The 22967-nt window shown below is 40.1% G+C and overlaps 2 protein-coding genes and 1 pseudogene across 24 annotated transcripts in view; 2 read left to right on the top strand and 1 right to left on the bottom strand.

Moving 5' to 3' along the window:
- Positions 1–22967, top strand: part of ZC3H11A (zinc finger CCCH-type containing 11A) — a 59192-nt gene that overhangs the window by 1038 nt on the left and 35187 nt on the right. For 2 of the 23 annotated variants that reach the window (XM_017881079.1, XM_017881083.1), the window contains exons 2-6: positions 232–435; positions 5528–5581; positions 6533–6967; positions 20570–20768; positions 21895–22014. In XM_017881079.1, the coding sequence (XP_017736568.1) occupies positions 20715–20768; positions 21895–22014 (174 nt within the window). In that variant the 5' untranslated portion in view covers positions 232–435; positions 5528–5581; positions 6533–6967; positions 20570–20714. Of the gene's footprint in view, positions 1–231; positions 547–5527; positions 6968–7663; positions 7698–11274; positions 11395–20569; positions 20769–21894; positions 22015–22967 lie in introns of those variants that run through there. The other 21 variants (XM_017881070.1, XM_017881074.1, XM_017881091.1 and 18 more) reach the window with 15 other exon arrangements.
- ZBED6 (zinc finger BED-type containing 6) lies at positions 553–4494 on the top strand. Its single transcript, XM_017881068.1, is given in 2 exon segments — positions 553–1803; positions 1806–4494. Coding segments are annotated over 2 exon segments (2931 nt in total). The 5' UTR covers positions 553–1466; the 3' UTR covers positions 4400–4494.
- Positions 9301–11126, bottom strand: LOC108535114 (charged multivesicular body protein 5 pseudogene; annotated as a pseudogene).

The following is a 22967-nucleotide window of genomic DNA, read 5'->3' as shown; positions in this document are numbered from 1 at the left end:
GCCTGCTCCTTTCCCAGCCAGCCTTTCTCCCCTCCCCACATCCGGTGTTCGCTAATCTGGGGAGCCCGGAGCTGCCCCGAAAGCCGACTGTTCCCCCGAATCCGAAGAGAGTACTGACACTAGATTGCTTTCTTCGGGGCAACAGTTTCTCTAGTTGAGCGGACCCTCACTGCCTAAATCAATCAGACTGAGTGCCGGGCGCTGAATTTACCTACTCTCATTCCTCTCCAGGGTCCCACTACTTTGGAGCTTGTCTCAAACTCCACATACAGAAAGCCACCGACCTTATTCCGGTATCCTACACCCATTCCCCACCCTCATTACACTCCCACCCCTGGCCCTCAGCGTCGGAGTCAAGAGCAACAGGGACACTTCCGTTCTCCTTGTAGGATTGGTGAAACCGTAATGAAGAACACCCCTAAACTCCCATAATCGGTGCGGATTCCTATGGGGAAGGCCTATATTGTTGACATCTTCCAGGCCTTGGTTCTGGACCTTGAGAAGGAGGCTGTGGAACTAGAGATAGCGATGCTTTTTAGGGTAAATGTATGTAGGTATTGGGGGAAGGGGAGGGATCAATCGAAAAGAAATGGAAGTGGTTTAAAGTTCATATTTCACTTTTTGCTATCCCTATAGCGTCCAACTTGTGAGTTACTTACAGGCTGTAAAAGCTTCTCCAGTCTAAAAATATCTGAAAACTAAACTTGAATTAACTCTTGATACAAATAGTACTTTGAAAATTCAGTATTTAACCTTGTTTTAAAATTTTATTCTCAAAGCATTTTTTTCCAGCCAGTCACATTTTTAAAAGGTTGTATTACTTTTAGTTAGAACTGAAAGGGCTCAACTAGCATTTGCTGTGACCAGTATGCGGAGTCTGTGTTGGTTTTCCAGAACTGACTTTTTGGGTTGTATTGGCAAATCACAGTCCTAAATGATGAATGTTGAATGATGCACTATGTTTTTGTTTAAATGAGATTTCCTGAAAATAGTTAATTTCAGAATTAAGGGAAATTGATGTCGCTATCATGAGGCATCATAAAAATATATATTTTAAAAGGCGAAGGCATTTCAAGCAGATATAGTTCTTGATGAAGCGGAAAGAACATGGATCTGGAATTTGGAAGACCTAGCTATTAGCTGCTACTAACCAACTCTGTGACTCTGGGAAAGGGGGACTCAGTTCTTAACTTCTGTAACATGAGGACACTGGACTATATGAATTCAGAACTTAGAAAATTGGAAGGGACCTTAAAGCCCTCTAAGAAAGAGTTCGGGAATGTTCTCCATTGCTGTCACTTTTCCTCCAGAAATAACCGGGCTTGGAAGTTATTGGTCCAGTGGGAATTTGATTCCCCATAGAAATTGGAGAAAAGGTAATGCAAGCAGAGAGGGACAGCTGTATTTCTGCTTGAGTTATAAACCCACTAACAGATTCTGGTACGAATTGTGGAGACATAAAGATAATGAGTGTATGTACTTTAAGTGTACCAGTTTCCTCACTCTCTCCTGGCAGAAGATGCAGCACTTTTAGTGATTCTGGGATTCTGGGATGTGTTCCTATTAATTCTAATACAGATGAAGAAGATGTGGTAGAGGAAAAGATGGTAGCGGAAGGAGTGAATAAAGAGGCCAAACAGCCTGCTAAAAAGAAAAGAAAGAAGGGTTTGCGAATTAAGGGGAAAAGGCGTCGAAAAAAATTGATTCTTGCCAAGAAGTTTAGTAAGGATTTGGGATCTGGGAGGCCTGTTGCAGATGCCCCTGCTTTGTTAGCTTCCAACGATGCTGAGCAGGATGAAGAAAGTCTTTTGAGAGCAATATAGAAAAACAGATCTATCTGCCTAGTACTAGAGCCAAGACCTCCATTGTGTGGCACTTCTTTCATGTTGACCCCCAGTACACCTGGCGGGCTATTTGTAACCTCTGTGAGAAAAGCGTCAGCAGGGGTAAACCAGGTAGCCATCTTGGTACATCTACTCTTCAGCGACATCTGCAAGCAAGGCATTCACCTCATTGGACCAGGGCCAACAAGTTTGGAGTTACTAGTGGAGAGGAGGACTTTACCTTGGATGTATCTTTGTCTCCCTCTTCTGGAAGCAATGGAAGCTTTGAATATATTCCTACTGATCCATTAGATGATAATAGAATGGGTAAGAAGCATGATAAATCAGCGTCTGATGCCCTAAGGGCAGAAAGAGGGAGATTTCTCATCAAAAGTAACATTGTCAAGCATGCTTTAATTCCTGGAACTAGAGCCAAGACATCTGCCGTTTGGAATTTTTTTTACACTGATCCTCAACACATCTCAAGAGCTGTGTGTAATATATGTAAAAGAAGTGTGAGCCGGGGTAGGCCAGGGTCCCACTTAGGGACTTCAACACTTCAACGACACCTGCAAGCCACACATCCTATCCATTGGGCTGTTGCCAACAAAGACAGTGGTGCTGTTGCAAATGGATTAGATGAAGCTGAGACTGAGAGAAGTGATCTCTTGAGTGATACCTTGCATGGAGAAAAGTCTACAGGCAGCCAAGATTTAACAGCTGAGGACCTTAGTGACTCTGATTCAGATGAACCTATGTTAGAGGTTGAAAATAGATCTGAAAGTCCTATTCCCGTTGCAGAGCAAGGCACTCTGATGCATGCGCAGGAGAGAGAAACAACATGTTGTGGAAATCCAGTCTCAAGTCAAATAAGTCAGGCAATTATCCAAATGATTGTGGAGGATATGCATCCTTACAACTACTTCTCAACTCCAGCCTTTCAGAGGTTCATGCAGATTGTGGCCCCTGATTATAGGTTGCCATCAGAGACTTACTTTTTCACTAAGGCTGTACCTCAGTTATATGATTGTGTCAGAGAAAAAATTTTCTTAACTTTAGAGAATGTTCAAAGCCAAAAAATACACCTGACTGTTGACATATGGACCCATGACCCTTCCACTGACTATTTTATTGTGACTGTACACTGGGTTTCTTTGGAAACTGCATCTTTTCTCAATAATGGCAGGATCCCCGATTTTAGAAAGTGGGCAGTGCTTTGTGTTACAGGTTTGGCTAAAGACTGTTTGATAACCAATATTTTACAAGAATTGAATGACCAGATTGGTCTGTGGCTTTCTCCAAATTTCCTTATCCCTAGCTTCATTGTTTCTGACAATTCCTCTAATGTGGTACATGCAATCAAAGATGGTGGTTTTACCCATGTGCCATGCTTCCTGCATTGTTTAAATATGGTCATTCAGGACTTCTTCTGTGAGCACAAAAGCATTGAGAATATGTTAGTGGCTGCTAGGAAAACCTGTCATCATTTTAGTCATTCGGTCAAGGCCCGTCAGATACTGCAAGAGTTCCAAAATGATCACCAACTTCCATGGAAGAATTTGAAGCAGGATGAAACTGGCCATTGGATTTCTACTTTTTATATGTTAAAATGGCTCTTGGAGCATTGCTACTCAGTTCACCATAGTCTTGGTAGAGCCAGTGGAGTTGTGCTCACCTCCCTTCAGTGGACTCTAATGACTTATGTTTGTGATATTCTTACGCCATTTGAGGAGGCTACCCAGAAAGTGAGCGTGAAGACCGCAGGATTGAATCAGGTGCTACCCCTAATCCATCATCTACTCCTTTCCTTGCAGAAACTCAGAGAAGATTTTCAAGTCAGAGGTATTACTCAGGCCCTCAATCTGGTGGATAGTTTATCTCTGAAACTTGAAACGGATACCCTGCTAAGTGCTATGCTTAAATCCAAGCCCTGTATCTTGGCTACTTTGTTAGACCCTTGCTTTAAAAACAGTTTGGAAGACTTTTTTCCTCAAGGTGCTGATTTAGAAACTTATAAGCAGTTCCTTGCAGAAGAGGTCTGTAATTATATGGAATCTTCGCCAGAGATCTGCCAAATTCCAACTTCAGAAGCTTGTCCCTCAGTTACAGTAGGAACTGATTCATTTACCTCATCTCTAAAAGAAGGCACCTCCAATTCAGGGTCTGTCGATAGCTCAGCTGTAGACAGTTGTGCCCTTGGAAGCAAAAGCTTCATGTTCCCTTCTGCTGTAGCAGTTGTGGATGAGTACTTCAAAGAGAAGTATTCAGAGCTCTCAGGAGGTGATGACCCTTTAATTTACTGGCAGAGGAAGATAAGCATATGGCCAGCTTTGACCCAGGTTGCCATCCAGTATCTAAGTTGCCCCATGTGTAGTTGGCAATCTGAATGTATCTTTACTAAAAATAGCCACTTTCATCCAAAACAGATCATGAGCCTGGACTTTGACAATATAGAACAACTGATGTTTCTGAAAATGAACTTGAAAAATGTTAACTACGATTATTCTACATTGGTTCTGAGCTGGGATCCTGAGAATGAAGTTGTTCAAAGCAATGAAAAAGAAATACTGCCTTAATTTCTTTTCTCCGTTTAAAATGGGCAACGTTTTGCTGTGTTACTGTATCTTAATAGCTATAGTTGTTAAATATAATCGTTATCTTTATAAACACATCTGGGGAAACCTGAAATCACAAAAGGGCTGAAAATTCCTCAGAGGCAATATAATTTTGATAAAATTAAGATTAAAAATTTCATAGCTATAACTCATTGTCGCTAGCACTTGAAAATTTTGCTTATACCAATGAGAGATAAAAGATATTTTTAATTAAAAAAAATATAGTGCAGCATTGAAAGGCCTTAGGCTTTCTGCCTGGTAGATTGAACTAGTAATTGGTTTTAAGTAAAATTTCCCCCACCATGGGAAATTGTATTGCTCTGAAACCAACGAAATGAGAAAAAAGTACTGTAGGCTGGCATTCCTCCTGCCTCTGTTTTCTGTTTCCTTAAAACCCTGATGCTTAATTACAACTTGGCAAAAGAAAACCCGTGAAATTGTTTTATATTTGGAAATTTCTAATTGCCTCCTCATACTGGTCAGCTTTATAATTTCAAATTGTTGAGTGTGATAGTGTTACCCTTTATATTTGGAATTGGATCTTATATAAAAGGGAAATATTAGAAAAAAATTAGGAAAATATACTTTTAGTCTTTGAAATGCCTGTTTTAACCTTTATAAAATATTATAAAAATAACAAGGATTGTGTAGGTACTTTCAAATGATTTATGGGCAAAAACAGACTAAAACGTTTGCAAGAATTGGAAAAGATTGAATGGGAATTGTAATGAGAGCCCTTTGAACATGCTTGGAAAAACCCAGTAGATAATTCCCAAAGATTGTTTCTGTAATTTTAGGTAATCTTTTTAAAAACATACTTAATGACGCATAATACTGTATTACCCTAACTGTGCGGTTGTTTTGGCCATTGAATTCTTAATGAAAACTAACAGGTCGGTATTTTTATGTGTTAGGAATCATTGGTGAAATGAGTGAATTGATCTCATTTTAAGATCCCTTTTTACTCTGAAAGTATGTTTCTGTGATTGAGTAGGAAGCCAGAAAATGATGACTTTAGTAAAAGTCTATTAAAAGTTTCAGACTGAATAACTAATGTGAGATCCCAATTTTTCCTTTTTTTCATTTTAGATTTGGGGATATTCCCTGCCCAAAAAATTCCTGGAAAATTGACTAGTATTAAGTGTGAGTAAAAGGTGTCCACTTTTTTTTTAAGTTTTGACTTTAGTTTTGTCTCGGATAGTATTTGGCAAGATTTAGCCTAGAAATTATGTAGTATTTATTACATGAGAATCAAAATTGCTTTGTTACTGGGCTGGTTTCAAAGTTTAGAACTCATTTCTATGTATCAAAATAAGGGTTTTGTTTTGTTTTTTTTTTTTTTTTTTTTTTTTTTTTTTGAAATTCTTAAATGGTAAATACGCCATTGTGAAGTGAAATCTCAACTCCAAAAGTTTACCCTTTTACTAACTGGAGTAAATACATACTTACAAAGTCTTTAGCTGGAGCCATTAGTAGTAAAGAATTTGGACCTAGGCTGCGTAAGCAAGCCTTTCCAGGGCCACTATTTAATGGCAAACCAGTGACACTGGTGTTGATACAAAATAAATAAATTTTCCCTTAGGTAAAGCTTTCTGTATTTTGACAGTGCCAGTTTAGAATGGCTATAATGCTGCTCTGCCTTCTACAGCTTGCTGCACCACTCTGTAGTTACTCTATTACCATACGTTTCTATCTTTTTTGGTTAAACACTCCCTGATGACGATGATGGATTTATATACATACATCCATATTATACATATTGATATATGTGTAAGGATTTACCTTCGTCTTTATTTTGTGGGCTGGGCAAAATTTAGTGTAACAATAAGTTCATGATACTTTGGTATAAGAGTAAGTTCTTTATTTTTATAATGAACCCAAATCTAAAGTCTTTTATAGTGCATTTTAAAAGGGGAAACTCACCCAAATGTTATATTTGTATACATTTGTGTATATATGTGTGTGTGTGTGTATAAGCCAGTTAGTATGTATCTGTATGTATATTATATACATAAAACACTATATTTTTACATACAAGTATGTTTTATTATACAGATAATAAAGATGGGGAAGGTTTCTGTGTTTTCTTAATAGGTGAAGAAATCTTGAAGACCAGAAATTGGATCTTACTGAAAAACTGATGGTTTTTTTTGTTTTTTTTTTAAATTATATTGTTCAGCTATGGAAGATGGATTTTTTTTTTCATGATCCTTTGACTCTCAAGTTCATCTTTAAATGAACTCTTTTTTTTTTTGTTTTGTTTTGTTTTGAGGAGATAACTAACCCTAGCTGTCTCCAGTCTGACAAAGGTTATTTGAATGGACTTTATCTCCCAGTAGTTGGGAGATGTTTTAAAAACACATGCTGTGATTGAATTGTGGCTGAGAGGTTTTCTTGGCAGTGTGAAGAGGAAAATTTTTTCTGCCTCATTATTATTAATTCATGGATTGAGTGTTGATTCGACCTACAGGCGTAATAGATTGGAACTCAGTGAAGACACAGACGTTCCTGTGAGAGCAACCAGCTAATGTAAGTGGGGAAGCAGACATTTTTGTCATGAAAGGAGTGAACATTGTTGTCATTTAAGGCATAATTTTCATGGATCAGTAAGAAATTAAAAGGTCATTGTTCAGATATTTTTGCTTGTACATAATTGTTTACAAACTTTTAGTTTTTGAATGGAAACGTATTTTTTTCTTTCTTTCTTTTTTTTTTTGGAGATGGAGTTTTAGTCTTGTCCCCCAGGCTGGAGTGCAATGACGCAATCTTGGCTCACTGCAACCTCCTCCTCCTGGGTTCAAGCAGTTCTCCTGCCTCAGCCTCCTAAGTAGCTGGGATTATAGGCATGCACCACTACGCTCAGCTAGTTTTTGTATTATTAGTGGAGATGAAGTTCCACCATGTTGGCCAGGCTGATCTGGAATTCCTGACCTCAGGTGATCCACCAGCCTCAGCCTCCCAAAGTGCTGGGATTACAGGCCTGAGCCACCGCCCCTGGCCCATATTTTTTCTTTCTTTGTTTTGATAATATATGTACATTGTAAAAAAGGTAAAAACAGTATAGCCAAAGTGAAATCCTCCTGTAATTCCATCTCCTTGGAGAAAAGCACAGGGTTATTTTGTTTCGTTTTGAAACAGGGTCTTGTGCTCTTGTCACCGAGGCTGGAGTGCAGTGGCATGATCATAGCTCACTGCAACGTCGAACTCCTGGGCTCAAGAGATCCTATTGCTGAAGCCTCCCGAGTAGCTGGGACTACAGGTGCGCACCACTGTACCTGGCTACTTTTTAAAACTTCTTATAGAGATGGAGTCTCCTTGTGGTGCCCAGGCCAGTCTCAAACTCCTGGGTTCAAGCAGTCTTCCTGCCTTGGCCAACCAAAGTGTTGGGATTACAGGCGTGAGCCACCACACCTGGCCTCCCCTTCCTTTTTAAATAACGATTCTAGATGATTTTCTAATCAAGTTCCAGTAATAAACTCTCATTGGGATTTTGACTTGAATTACATTTGATGTGTGCATTATTTTGGGGAGAAGTAATTTCTTTAATCCTCTACTCTATTTATTCATTATCCAGGTCTTCTGTGCCCTAGTTTTTTTTTTTTTTTTTTTTTTTGAGACGGAGTCTCGCTCTGTCCACCAGGCTGGAGTGCAGTGGCGTGATCTCGGCTCACTGCAAGCTCCGCCTCCTGGGTTCAAGCCATTCTCCTGCCTCAGCCTCCCGGGTAGCTGGGACTACAGGTGCCCGCCACCGTGCCCGGCTAATCTTTTGTATTTTCAGTAGAGACGGGGTTTCACCGTGGTCTCGATCTCCTGACCTTGTGATCCGCCCGCCTCGGCCTCCCAAAGTGCTGGGATTACAGGCGTGAGCCACCGCGCCCGGCATTGGTTTTGTTTTTAATTTAATGTGAGTCTTGCATACTTCTTCATTTTCTTCTTGTATATCTTTTTATTGTGAATTGTGTCTTCCTGTATATCTTTTTACTGTGAATGGTACTGTGCCATCATCTGAATGATTATTGCTGGTATGAAGGATATTTACTGCTTCTTGTAGATCTTATATTTTTATTATTTTCAATTTGTTTTATTTGTTAGATTTTCTAGTTTGCAAGCATGTAATCTGCAGGTTCTGGATTTTTTTTTTTGCCTCATCTCTTTTTTTTTTTTTTTTGAGATGGAGTGTTGCTCTTGTTGCCCAGGCTGGAGTGCAATGGTGCTATCTCGGCTCGTTGCAACCTCTGCCTCCTAGGTTCAAGTGATTCTCCTGTCTCAGCCTTCCAAATAGCTGAGATTACAGGCACATGCCTGGCTAATTTTTGTATTTTTAGTAGCAATGGGGTTTCATCATATTGGCCAGGCTGGTCTCAAACTCCTGACCTCAGGTGATCCGCCCACCTCGGCCCACCTCGGCCTCCTAAAATGCTGGGATTACAGGCGTGAGCCATTGTGCCCGGCCTGTCTCATCTTTTTAATATATGTTTGTAATTTATGCCTTTTTTTCCTTTTGAAAAAATTGAGTAAATGTCCTGTTCATCAGATATCAAGAAATATTCATTATTGATTTCAAGATATAGTATTGAGGAAACCACAGAATCAGAATACCCACTTCTGATACAGTAGTGAATTTTTTTTTTTTTTTGAGACCGAGTCTCGCTCTGTCACCCAGGCTGTTGGGGCGATCTTAGCTCACTGCAACCTCTGCCTCCCGGCTGCTTCAGCCTCCCTACTAGCTGGGACTACAGTCGCCCGCCACCATGCTTGGCTAATTTTTTGTATTTTTAGTAGAGATGAGGTTTCACCATGTTGGCCAGGTTGGTCTCGAACTTCTGACCTCGTGATCTGCCTGCCTCAGCCTTTCAGAGTGCTGGGATTATAGGCGTGAGCCACTGTGCCTGGCCAGAATTAAGTTTTAGTACAAAGAAAGCATTTCCCAAGCAATGAGTGTCAAAGGAAAAAAATAGAAGAGTAATGTAATTAAACTTTCCTTCAAAGAAAGGACAGAAACATATCTCTTATGGTAAGTTTCGAAAGATCAGTATTTCATGGTCCCATAATATGTGTTTGTTTTACATGATGTACTTAAATAATGCAAATGTATGAAGCAGGGATCTGTGGCAATCCAAATTCATCCACCAGAACTCTATCGTTGGTTTTTTGTGTCAGTGGGAACACCTTCTGGAATTGCAGGTGCAGATGCTGCCTCATCTAAATAGAACTCTCTTTGTCAGCCACAAGCGCATCACCCAGTGTGTATCCATCTCTGCTTCTAGGTCATCTTCATTGAATTCTGGGCTGCCATAACTGCGACTCAGTGCTTCTTGGATTTCATTTGCATCTTCCATCATGTCCAGTACCTGGTCTTATAAATTCTCAGTCTGGTCAGTTTTCACTTGTATGCCTTCATTTCCCTTGCTCCCAGTTTCATTGCATCAGCCGTGGTCTTGGTATCCTTCAATGACTGGATGGTGTAATTGACTTGTTCCATGTTGAATGACTGTTGGGTGTGATTCTCCTGCTGCTGCTCATACATCCGCTTTTGTTTTAAAACTGGCAAGGCTTTCTGCGTAACAGTATTCTTTGCAGGACCCCCTCTCATCTTAATCTGGTCCTTAAACTTCACTAGCTCAGCATCCAATCTAGAAATCTTCTTGTCAGTGGATTCTGCCCTGCTGTCCACCATGCCAATGCAGTCATTCAGGCTGGGCGACAGAGCTTTAATTTCACTTTTCTGAAGAATCAGTTCATCTTGAGTGGCTGTGAAGAAACCCAAACGCCTTTTTTTCTTTCTTTCTTTCTTTCTTTTTTTTTTTTGTCTCACTCTGTCACAGGCTGGAGTGCAGTGGCGTGATCTCGGTTCACTGCAGCCTCTGCCTTCCGGGTTCAAGCGATTCTCCTGCCTCAGCCTCCTGAGTAGCTGGGATTACAGGCATCTGCCATCATGCCCAGCTAATTTTTGTGTTTTTTAGTAGAGATTAGGTTTCACCATGTTGGCCAGGCTGGTCTCAAACTCCTGGGCTCAAGTGGTCAGCCCACGTGGGCTTCCCAAAGTGCTGGGATTATAGGCATGAGCCACTGTGCCTGGCCTAACACCTTTTTTTCTTAATGCATATACTAGAACATCAGGAACAGTGTTGAAAGATGGTGAAGACAGTTGAATGGGTGTCCTTTTTTCATTTATCTTGAGTTAGTTTACCTCTAGTGTTTTACCGTATTGCATATGCTGATGATTTCTGGTGATTATGTGCATTTATGCTGGGAAGTACCTTATAGTTTACCAAGTTTTTATTGAGTGGATATTGCACTTTAGGTTCCTTTCTGGTTTTTTTTGTTTTGTTTTGTTTTGTTTTTTTAGCTATTTTAATAGTTTAAAAAAGACTATTTCAAATACTTTTCTTCACTTTTAACCATTTTTTCTTTTTTGAAGTCTTTCAAAATTACTACAGAATTTTGTTTTTTGTTTTTTACACCTTTTACTCTATTAAATATAATGAGTTTCCTAATGTTAACCCATTCCTAGTCCCAGAATAAACCTGTTTGATTATGTAGTGTTATTTTTATTTATTTTATTTTAATTTTTATTTAGAGATGGGGTCTCACTGTGTTGCCCAGGCTGGTATCAAACTCCTAGCCTCAAGTCAGTAATCCTCCCAAAGCTATGGGATTACAGGCATGAGCTACCATACCTGACCATGTTACTATTTTAATATACAGCTGGTTCAATTTGCTAGTGCTTTATTTAGGATTTTTCATCTATCATAAATCATATGTCCAAAGCAGCTGTTTTAAACATTTTTAAAATTTTTATTTATTTAGAGACAGTGTCTTGCTCCGTTGCCCAGGCTGGAATACAGTGATGTGATCATAGCTCAGTGCAGCCTCAAACTCCTTCAAGTCTTCCTCCAGCATCAGCTCCCTGAGTAGCTGGGATTACAAACGTGACTCAGTACGCCTGGCTATTGGTAAAAATATTATGACTGTTTTTTGAGTTTGTAATGTATGTGGCACAAAGTTTTGTTTTGTCTTGCTTTTTTTTTTTCTCTCTTTTTTAAAGAGATAGAGTCTTGCTCTGCCTCCCAGACTGAAGTACAGTGATGTGATCGTAGCTCACCGCAGTGTGAAACTCCTGGGCTCAGGTGATCCTTCCAGCTCAGCCTCCCGAGTAGCTAGGACCACAGATGCGTGGACCACGCCCAGCTAAATTTGTTCTTTTGGGAGGGAGACATGGTCTCACTATGTTGCCCAGGCTTATTTATTTATTTTTTGAAAGAGGGTCTTGCCCTATTGCCTAGACGAGAGTGCAGTGGTGCAGTCATGACTCACTGTAGCCTCGACCTCTTGGGCTCAAGCAGTCCTTCTGCCTCAGCCTCCCAAGTAGCTGGGAGTAAAGACATATGCTGCCATACCTGGCTAATTTTTTAATTTATTGTAGAAACTGGGTCTCACTATGTTGCTCAGGCTGGTCTTGAACTTCTGGGTTCAAGCAGTCCTCCTGTCTGGACCTCCCAAAGTGCTGGCATTACAGGTGTGAGCCACCATGCCTGGCCTGTTTTTTTTTTTTTTTTTCTACTTTCATTGAGTACATTTTGTAAATTCTTTTCTTAAGTTAGAATACTTGATTTTTTGAAAGTATGAGTACCTAGGTGGTATAGAGCTATCTGTGAAATATAGTTTGAAATTCTAAACTTAAAGGTCATAATTTCCTTTAAATTCTGGATGAATAGCATTTTGTCTTTTGGCATTTAGAGATTCAGATGAGAAGTCTAATAATGTCAAGTCTGATTTTCTTTGTTGTCAATCTGATTTTTCCTGAAAGTTTGTATGATTTTGTCTTTACCATTGGAATTCAAAAATTTCACCATGTCTGTGTATAGCAGAGATGTCTTTAAAGAAAAGTTCTGCCTGGCATTTGATGAGCCCCTTTAATGTGAAGACTCAAGTCCATCAAATTTAGGGAAGTGTTCTTACATTGTATCTTTCATCATCTCTACACATTCCGTTCCTGTTTAGAATTTCTATTTATAGAAATTGAGTTTTCTGGAATTACTTTCATTTCATATACAATTTCCCTCTTAGTGACATATGTTGGCATTTTTGCTTTGGATTCGTGGAGATGTCCTGTCAGTAATCTCTTATAATTCAGTTATTATATTTTTCATCAGTGTTTATTCTGTTCTTTCCTCTACTGAAATCTATTTTTGAAGGTAGGGGCTGGAAATTTGAGTCTTCATCTTCTTCGTCATCATCGCAGTCTTCTTCTTTTTCTTCTTCTTTATTACTATTACTTTATTTATTTATTTTTTTGAGAAGGCGTTTCTCCATGTTGCTCAGGCTGGAGTGCGATGGCACAATCTTGGCTCACTGCAACTTCCACCTCCTGGGTTCGGGTGATTCTCCTGCCTCAGCCTCCCAAGTAGCTGGGATTACAGGCATGAGCCACCACACCCAGCCTGAGTTTTCTTATTTTTTAAGCTTTGTTTTCTTCCTACTCTTTTTTTTTTTTTTGAGACGGAGTCTTGCTCTGTCTCCCAGGCTGGAGTGCAGTGGCGTGATCTCGGCTCACTGCAACCTCTACCTCCAGGGTTCAAATGATTCTTTTGCCTCAGCCTCCCGAGTAACTGGGACAACAGGCGCACACCACCACGCCTGGCTAATTTTTTATATTTTTAGTAGACACGGTGTTTCACCATATTGGCCAGACTGGTCTCGAACTCCTGACCTCGTGATCTGCCCGTTTCTGAAATCCCAGGTTACTGGGATTACTGAGCCACCGCACCCAGCCCCATTCCTTTTTCATAGTGGTATGTTCATTTGTAGCAATGCTATATCCTTTAAAACTTGCTGAGCGCATGAGGATTTTAAAATAATATCTCCTTTTTCCTACATTAACTTCTAGAGAGTGGGTTGAGAAGGTCCTGTTATTTTTCTTGGCTTCATATTTTCAAGCAGTTATTTTCTGTTGAAAAGTAACCAGGTTAACTGGGTGTGGTGGCTCATGCCTGTAATCCTAGCACTTTGTGAGGCTGAGGCGGGCAGATCACTTGAGGTCAGGAGTTTGAGACCAATCTGGTCAACATGGTGAAACCCTGTCTCTACTAAAAATACAAAAGTTAGCCATGCGTCATAGCAGGCGCCTGTAATTCCAGCTACTCAGGAGGCTGAGGCGGGAGAATTGCTTGAACCCAGGAGGTAGAGGTTGCAGTAAGTCAGGATCATGCCACTGCACTCCAGCTTGGGCAACAAAGCGAGACTCTGTCTCAAAAAAAAATAAAAAGTGGGTTTTTCTTGGCAACCTGGATACTTTTTTTTCCTTTTAAACTTAAGAAATATATGAATGTGCATCTTTGTTTTGTGTTTTTGCATGGAATAGTATTTATTATAAAGTAATTGGAGCATCATTTAAAAGCTGGAGTGGATTTTTTTGTTTTTGTTTTTTTTAGAGATGAGGTCTCTCTGTTGCCCAGGCTGTTCTTGAACTCCTGGTCTCTAGTGATTCTCTTGCCTTGGCCTCTCAAAGTGCTAGGGTTACAGGCAAGAGCCACTGCACCTCGCCTTGCCGTTTTCTTGAATAGCAATTATATTTGTTTTTTCCCTAGTGAAAGTTACAGAAGCTTAGTGTATGAAGATGATATATAAAGAAACTTTTCTTTTTTTCTTTATCTCTTACTTTTTCTTGTTTTACATTGTAGCTCTTAGATCTGTTTTTTTTTTTTTTTTTTTGAGATGGAGTCTTGCCCTGTCGCCCAGGCTGGAGTGCAGTGGCGTGATCTCAGCTCACTGCAACCTCCACCTCCGGGGTTCACGCCATTATCCTGCCTCAGCCTCCCGAGTAGCTGGGACCGCAGGTGCCCAAATTTTTTGTATTTTTAGTAGAGACAGGGTTTCACTGGGTCAGCCAGGATGGTCTTGAGCTCCTGACCTTGTGGTCTGCTTGCCTTGGCCTCCCAAAGTGCTGGGATTACAGTCGTGAGCCACCACACCCGGCCAGCTCTTAGATCTTATGAAGGAGTTTTTATCTGTTGAAACATTAGTAAGGGAGTGTTATCTACTCAGGATTCCATTTCTCCACACTCCGCCCAACTTTGAGGGCTTTTTGCAGAAGCTGATTTGAAAATTAGTTGTGGGCCGGACGGCTCACGCCTGTAATCTCAGCACTTTGAGAGGCTGAGGCGGGTGGATCACCTGAGGTCAGGAGTTCCAGACCAGCCTGGCCACCATGGTGAAACCCCATCTCTACTAAAAATACAAAAATAAATTATCAGGGTGTGGTGATAGGCGCCTGTAATCCCAGCTACTTGGGAGGCTGAGGCAAGAGAATCGCTTGAAACCAGAAGGTGGAGGTTGCAGTGAGCCGAGGTTGCACCACTGCGCTCCAGCAGCCTGGGTGGAAGAGTGAAACTCCATCTCAAAAAAAAAAAAAAAAATCAGCCAGGTGTGGTGGTGGGCACCTGTAATTCCAGCTACTTGGGAGGCTGAGGCAGGAGAATTGCTTGAACCCAGGAGGCAGAGGTTGCAGTCAGCTGAGATCGTGCCATTGCACTTCAGCCTGGGCAATAAGAGCAAAACTCGAAACTCCATCTCCAAAAGAATAAATAAATAAATAAAATTCGTTGCCAAAAAATTGTCAATTCTACTGTGTCTTTGCATTTCATAGCTACCATTTTATTGTTTCAGTTACTTTGTTGCTGGTCTTTCTGAAACCAGTAACAGTTTCAGATATGTTCTTTGGAATGTTGATATCATGAGTGAAATTGACCTCTAAGCCTTTTATTCCCCTTCATAACTTTTTTTTTTTTTTTTGGAGACAGAATCTTGCTCTGTTGTCTAGTCTGGAGTGCAGTGGCAAGATGGTGGGTCACTGCAACCTCTGCCCCCTGGGTTCAAACAGTTCTTGTGCCTCAGCCTCCTGAGTAGCTGGGACTACAGGTGTGGGCTACCACGCCTGGCTAATTTTTTGCATTTTCAGTAGAGATGGGGTTTCGCCATGTTGGCCGGGCTGGTCTTGAACTCCTGACCTCAAATGACTTTTTATTATTATTAAACTTTTTCCTTTGTTGCATATACATCTGAAAATTATTCAGATAGCCTTTTTTTTTTTTTTTTTTGGACAGGTCTCATTCACTGTCACCCAGGCTGGAGTGCAGTGGTGTGTTCTTGGTTCATTGCAACCTCCATCGCCTGCGTTCAAGTGATTCTCCCACCTCAGCCTCCTGAGTTGCTGGGAATACAGATGTGTGCCACCATGCCTGGCTAATTTTTGTATTTTTTGGTAGAGACGAGGTTTCACCATGTTGGCCAGGCTGGGCTTGAACTACTGACCTCAAGTGATCCACCCACCTTGGCCTCCCAAGGTGTTGGGATTACAAGTGTGAGCCACCACACTGGACCTTAACTTTTATTTTAAATTCAGGGGTGCATGTGCAGGATGCGCAGGTTTGTTACACAGGTAATTGTATGTCGTGGGGGTTTGTTGTACAGATTGTTTCATCACCCAGGTATTAAGCCTAGTATCCATTAGTTATTTTTCCTGGTCCTCTTCCTCCTCCTGCCATCTACCTTCTGATAGGCTCCAGCATTTGTTGTTCCCCTCTATGTCCATGTGTTCTCAGCATTTAGCTCCCACTTATAAGTGAGAACATGCTGTATTTGGTTTCTTGTTTCTGCATTAGTTTGCTAAGGATAATAGCCTCTGGCTCCATTCATGTCCCTGCAAAGGACATGATTTTGTTCCTTTTCATTGGCTGCATACTATTCCATGTTTTGTGATTTTTCAGACTTCTGTCTTGTTGCTTCCCATCCTCACCAGCATTTAGTGCTTTCAGTATTTTGGATTTTAGCCATTTTTATTTTTTATTATTATTATTTTTTGAGACGGAGTCTTACTCTGTTGCCCAGGCTGGAGTATAGTGGCACAATCTTGGCTCACTGCAGCCTCTGCCTCCCAGGTTCAAATGATTCTCCTGTCTCTGCCTCCTGAGTAGCTGGAATTACAGGTGTATGCTACCACGGCCAGCTAATTTTTGTATTTTTAGTAGAGACAGGGTCTCACCAGTTTGCCAAGGCCATCTTGAACTCCTGACCTTAGATGACCCACCTGCCTCAGCCTCCCAAAGTGCTGGGATTACAGGTGTGAGCCACTGTGCCTGAATGGATTTTAGCCATTGGAAAAGGAATTTGCAATCCCTAATGATGTATGATGTTGGGCAAGGTTTCAAATGCTTATTTTCCATCTGTATACCTTCTTTGGTGAGGTACCTGTTCAGATCTTTTGCCTTTTTGAATTGGGGGGTTGTTTTCTTATTTTCGAGTTTCAAGGGTTATGTATTTTGTATATCAGACCTTATCACTTATGTTTTGCAAATATTTTCTCCCAGCCTGTGACTTTTTCATTCTTTCTTTCTTAAAGCTTCTTAACAGACCTTTCACAGAGCAGACCTTTTTTAATTTTAATGAACTCCAATTTAATGGTTTTTTTTTTTTTTTTTTTTTTTTCAGATGGAGTTTCGCTCTTGTTGCCCAGGCTGGAGTGCAGTGGCGTGATCTCGGCTCACTGCAACCTCCGCCTCCCGTATTTAGGTGATTCTCTTGCCTCGGCCTCCCTAGTAGCTGGGATTACAGGCATTCGCCACCATGCCCGGCTAAATTTTAATGGTTTTTATTGAAATCCAGTTTATTGGTTTTCTTTTGTATTTAAGTTGTTATCCATTTTATTTTTGTGAAAAGTGTAAAGTCTGTGTCTAGAATTATTTTTTTATATGTGGGTATCCATTTGTTCCAGTAACATGTTGGAAAGAGTATCCTTTGCTCCTTTGTCAAAGGTCATTTGACTATGCTTGTAATCTGTATTAGTTCCTAGGACTTCCATAACAAAGTATCACAAACTGGGTAGCTACAGAAGTTTGTTGTCTCACAATTCTGAAGGTGAGATGTCCAAAACGATTTCAGCAGGGCCATTCTCCCTCTGAAGTCTGTAGAGGAATGATCCTTCCTTACCCCTTCTGGCTTCTGGTGTTTGTTGGCAATCCTTGGCATTCCTTGGTTTGTAGATGCATCACTCCAGCCACATGGTCATCTTCTTGTGTATCTTCTCATCACGTCCCCTCTGTACATGTCTGTCTTTCGTTTTGAGCTGGCAACATTTTTTGCTAAGATGGTTGCCTGAATCTAGTCACACACCTAATCTCCAACAAACTGCTGCCCACCCATACCCTTTTCTCTACAGAGCATACATTCTTGTTTTTTTTTTTCAATATGGATAGAGAGAATTTTCTAAATTTTCAAGTTCAGATTCTTTATTCCTTTTTGCTTGATAGTTCTTGCCTCAATATATTTCTCTCCTTGCATTTCACTATAAGCAGCAGGAAAAGCCCAGGCTGTTCCTTCCACACTTTGCTTAGAAATCTCCTCAGCTAAAACCCAAGTTCATTGCTTCTAAGTTCTGCCTTCTGTGCAACAGAACACAATTCTAAGTTTTCTGTCACTTTATAACAAGAATAATCTTTCCTGCTGGGCACAGTGGTTCACACCTGTAATCCCAGCACTTTGGGAGGCCGAGGTGAGTGGATCACCTGAAGTCAGAAGTTTGAGACCAGCCTGGCCAACATGGTGAAACCCTGTCTCTACTGAAAATACAAAAATTAGCCATATGTGGTGGTGCAAGCCTGTAATTCCAGCTACTTGGGAGACTGAGGCAGAAGAATTGCTTGAACCTGGGAGGCGGAGGTTGCGGTGAGCCAAGATGGCGCCATTGCACTCCAGCCTGGGTGACAGAGTAAGACTCCAACTAAAAAAAAAAAAAAAAAAAAGATAACCTGTCCTCCACTTTCCAATAACACGATCCTCATTTCTGACTGAAACCTCACCATAAGTACCTTAAGCGCCTTTAATGCTCATATGCTTTAGCAGCAGTTTCTTCTCGGCCTTTTCTATCAAGCACCTCAAAAGTCTTCCAGCCTCCACCCATGACCCAATAACAAAACTACTTCCATATTTTTAGATTTTTTTGTTTTTTTACGGCAGCATTTACTTTCTGGTATGAAACTCTAATGGCTGTATATTGTCACATTATGTGAATATACCGTAATTTTTTTTTTATTATTTATTTTTGAAATGGAGTCTCACTCTGTTGCCCAGGCTGGAGTGCACTGCAACCTCCACCTCCCGGGTTCAAGAAGTTTCCCTGCCTCAGGCTTCTGAGTAGCTGGGACTACAGGTGTGTGCCACCACACCTGGCTAATTTTTGTATTTTTAGTAGAGATGGGGTTTCGCCATGTTGCCCAGGCTGTTCTCAAACTCCTCACCTCAAGTGATCCACCAACTTCTAGCTCCCAAAGTGCTGGGATTACAGGCATGAGCCACCGTGCCTGGCCATATATCATAACTTTTTAAAAATAGTCTCCAGTTTTTGAACAGTTAGGTTTCTAGATATTATTTCATTATTTTTTTCCTTTCCTTTTTTCTTTTTTGAGACAGTGTCTTGCTCTGTTGCCCAAGCTGGAGTGCAATGGTGCAATCTTGGCTCACTGCAACCTCTGCCTCCTGGGTTCAAGTGATTCTTGTGCCTCAGCTCCCCCAGGTAACTGGGATCACAGGTGTGCGTCACCACAGCCAGCTAAATTTTTTTCTGCTTTTTAGGAGGTGGGGTTTTATCCTGTTGTCCAGGCTGGTCTCAAACTCCGGACTCAAGTGATCTGCCCACCTCGGCCTCCCAGAGTACTGGGATTATAGGCATGAGCCACTGCACCTGGCCTATTTCATTATTAAAAGAAGATTGTGATAACATTTCTTGTGCATTGTTACCTTTAATACTTCTACCTTATAATAAATTCTAGAAATGGAATTGTTTGTCGAAGGGTATGTAAACTTTAAACATTTGGGTACGTGTTAGTGTGAGACTGTTACTCCTAATCCAGGTTGTTAACATCAAGGCGACTTTTCATCATGGCATACCATTCTTGCATTAAGAATTATTAGTGGGAGATGTGATTGAATTTGACTTAATTGATTTGAAGTTGTAGATCACTGTTTCTGAAACCTGATCTTATGGTGTATATAAGTTTGTGGAAACACCTTCCATATTCTCATATGTGCTCTTGTTATATGCTTTTGTAGAAGCTTGCTTGGACGTTTTAGTGTGGAGATCAGGGTATGCCATGGACTAGGGGAGAAAATATTTGTTGTTTTGTGGGCTCACTATTATGGAAAGCCCCGAAGACTTCTTTTGCTTCTTGTTTGTAATTGGTGTACAGCTCTAGTCATCTTCATTAATGTAAGCTAGATCTGTAAATGTTTTCAGAAGTAATTGTTTCATCAGTTATTCTAGCTAAACAGGATTTTCTCACCTAGTTATGATTATATACTTTTGAAATAAAAATGCTTGTGAAAATATTTGAACTTTTCATTTAGATGAAACATTCTACTTTAATATATTTTGTTAGCAAGTATCTTGTGTTAGTAACCTAAGTCCCATTAATAATCTAAAATGTATGTAGTGTTTTGAGACTTTCAAGTTAGTAGGCAAAAATATATATACATATGTGTATAATGTAGATCAGGCTGGGCGGGATGGCTCACACATGTATTCCCAGCATTTTGGGAGGCCAAGGGAGGAGGATTGCTTGAGGCAGGAGTTCAAGACCAGACTGAACAACATAGCAAGATCCTGTCTTTACAAAAAAATTTTTTTTAAAAATTAGGTGGGCGTAGTGGCATGGGCCTATAGTCCTAGATACTTGGGGGAGGCTGAGGTGGGAGAATCCCTTGAGCCCAGGAGTTCAGTGTTACAGTGAGCTGTGATCACATCATTGCACTCCAACCTGGGCAACAGAGTGAGACACTGTCTCTAAAAAGAATTAAAAATAAAATGTAGATCTTTAGTTAACAATGCTTATTTACAATGCTGTAATCGTGTAATAAGCGTCATAGAGAATATAAAAGAAAGGCATGGCCTTTCTAGCCAAAATTTTACATTGCAGATGAGAATGTATAGTATTCACAATCAGTGTGTTTACAAGGCTCTGTATAAGCAAGTTTGTATTAATAAAATTTGATTCTAGCAATATGATCTCATTAGCCACGGTGATTTGAAGGAGGAAGAATTTACCTGAAATATTTTAATTCATTGTCTCCTCATTTTAGGTTTACAGTTTAAAGACAGTTTCTGTGATTGAGTTGTCATTTGGAAGATTAAACTCATTTCACGAGGACTTGGAGCCTGGTCCTTGCTTTGAGGAAGCAGTGGCTTATTTCAGGAAGCCACTTCTGATCTAAGAATCTACCCAGCATGCCTAATCAAGGAGAAGACTGCTATTTTTTTTTCTATTCTACATGTACCAAAGTAAGAATTGACATCTTTAAATCAGTTCTTTCTACCATTGCTTAATAGAATTGGATAAGATTTTCCCAACATTTTAAGTTGTTTTTAGTATATATATATTTTTTGCCTAGCTGTTTATTATTGGCTGTCAGTTTTTTAAAGGATAATGTATTTAGAATAATTCATTTTTTTTCTCTTCATTTTATATCTAACTAATTCCCATCTTCTACAAAAGTGAAAAGGCACGTGGCATGTAGTCATCATTCAGTGTTCACAATTAATCTGTTCAGGGTGGCTTTGGAAATGGGGTCACTTTGACCTATGCCTTACTAACTTTGATTTTATATACTTCATATTAAATGAGTGAGTGAATTGTGTTGTACTTGCAGAAACTGTCATGGGTTGAATGTGACTTCTTTCTTCTCCCAGATTTCCTGCTGAGTACTGAGAATATAGAGCCATCATTCTGAATATGCAAAAGCATATTTAGAATGGCTTTATCTTTGTCAAAACTTCTGTTTTTCTGCTTGATTCTTTTGCAGCTCTATTTACATATGCCTACTGCTTTCTGTGATTTTATGACTAATTCTATAAATGTATATATTACAAAAATTTGTTCTTCAGTCATCTTGATTTGTTTTTTTTTGAGACGGAGTCTCGCTCTGTCGCCCAGGCTGGAGTGCAGTGGCGCGATCTCGGTCACTGCAAGCTCCACCTCCCGGGTTCACGCCATTCTCCTGCCTCAGCCTCCTGAGTAGCTGTTAATTATATTTAAATTCTGTTTACTTTCTGATTTACATCACAAGCTAGAGTTACACAAGTCAGTATGTCAGTTTTGAAGATGAACTGTAAAATACATTTTTAAAGAGTATCTAACACTCCTACTTGTCTTTTTCAACCCTTTGTCTCAGCTTGTGTCACTCATGCCAGATCAAATGAAGGGTACTGTCAAGAAATAGGTTATAGGAAATAATAAATTTGTTGCTCTCAGTTTGTTCCTGTCATTCCATCTCCATTGTTTTCTACCTTACTATCCTTTCTTACTCATTTGTGCTTATCTAAATTCCAGGAGCTGTTGTTATGGATATTTTACCTAGGGTGTATTTCAGTGCTACAGTTTTTTTCTGTGTTCTCTGTTTGTTTACAGGGCGACAGCTGCCCATTCCGTCACTGTGAAGCTGCACTAGGAAATGAAACTGTTTGCACATTATGGCAAGAAGGGCGCTGTTTTCGACAGGTGTGCAGGTTTCGGCACATGGAGATTGATGTAAGTTTTTGATTTCCATTAATAAGTAGTCTGGGGACCTGGTGGGCCAATAAAAAATATAGGGACAAAAGTGACTTCTAAAAAACATATTAAGGCTGGGTGCGATGGCTCATGTCTGTAATTCTAGCACTTTGGGAGGCCAAGGTGGGCAGATCACGAGGTCAGGAAATGGAGACTATCCTAGCCAACACGGTGAAACCCCATCTCTACTAGAAATACAAAATTTAGCTGGGTGTGGTAGCGTGTGTCTGTAATTCCAGCTACTTGGAGGCTGACGCAGGAGAATCACTTGAACCAGGGAGTTGGAGGTTCCAATGAGCCAAGATTGCACCACTGCACTCCAGCCTGGTGACAGAGCAACATTCCATCTCAAAAAATACATATGTATACATATACACACACACGTATATACGCACATATACACATTTATATATACACGTGAATATATGTGTATGTGTATATGAATATATGTATATATGTGTGTATATGTGCGTATATACGTGTATATATACACGTGTGTGTATATATACACGTGTGTATCTGTATATATATGTATATGTATGCATACATATGTGTGTGTGTATATACATATATACACGTGTGTGTATATATATAAAAAACTTAGGAATTTTATATATTTTGTTGATACAGGATTTCGCTATGTTGCCCAGTCTGGTCTCAAACTCCTGGGCTCAAGCTATCCTTACGCCTCTGCCTCCCAAAGTCCTGGAATTACAGATATGAGCCATCGTGTCTAGCCAATTTTTATTTCTTCTTAATGATCCAGTGAAATTCCCATCATTACTAATGTTCACTTAATGTCTAAATGATATAAGCATAAATTGATATAAATTTTCTGGAGGACAGTTTGGTACTATCTAAGCTTTAAAAATACATATGCATATTTGGAGAGTATCTGTAAATTTCTTTTTATTTTTATTATTATTATTATT

The sequence above is a fragment of the Rhinopithecus bieti genome, unplaced genomic scaffold (genome assembly GCF_001698545.2).
Source record: "Rhinopithecus bieti isolate Rb0 unplaced genomic scaffold, ASM169854v2 scaffold_12049, whole genome shotgun sequence".
Classification (NCBI taxonomy): domain Eukaryota; kingdom Metazoa; phylum Chordata; class Mammalia; order Primates; family Cercopithecidae; genus Rhinopithecus; species Rhinopithecus bieti.
Note: the sequence above shows the minus strand (reverse complement) of the source record. Positions and strands in the feature narration are given on the sequence as shown.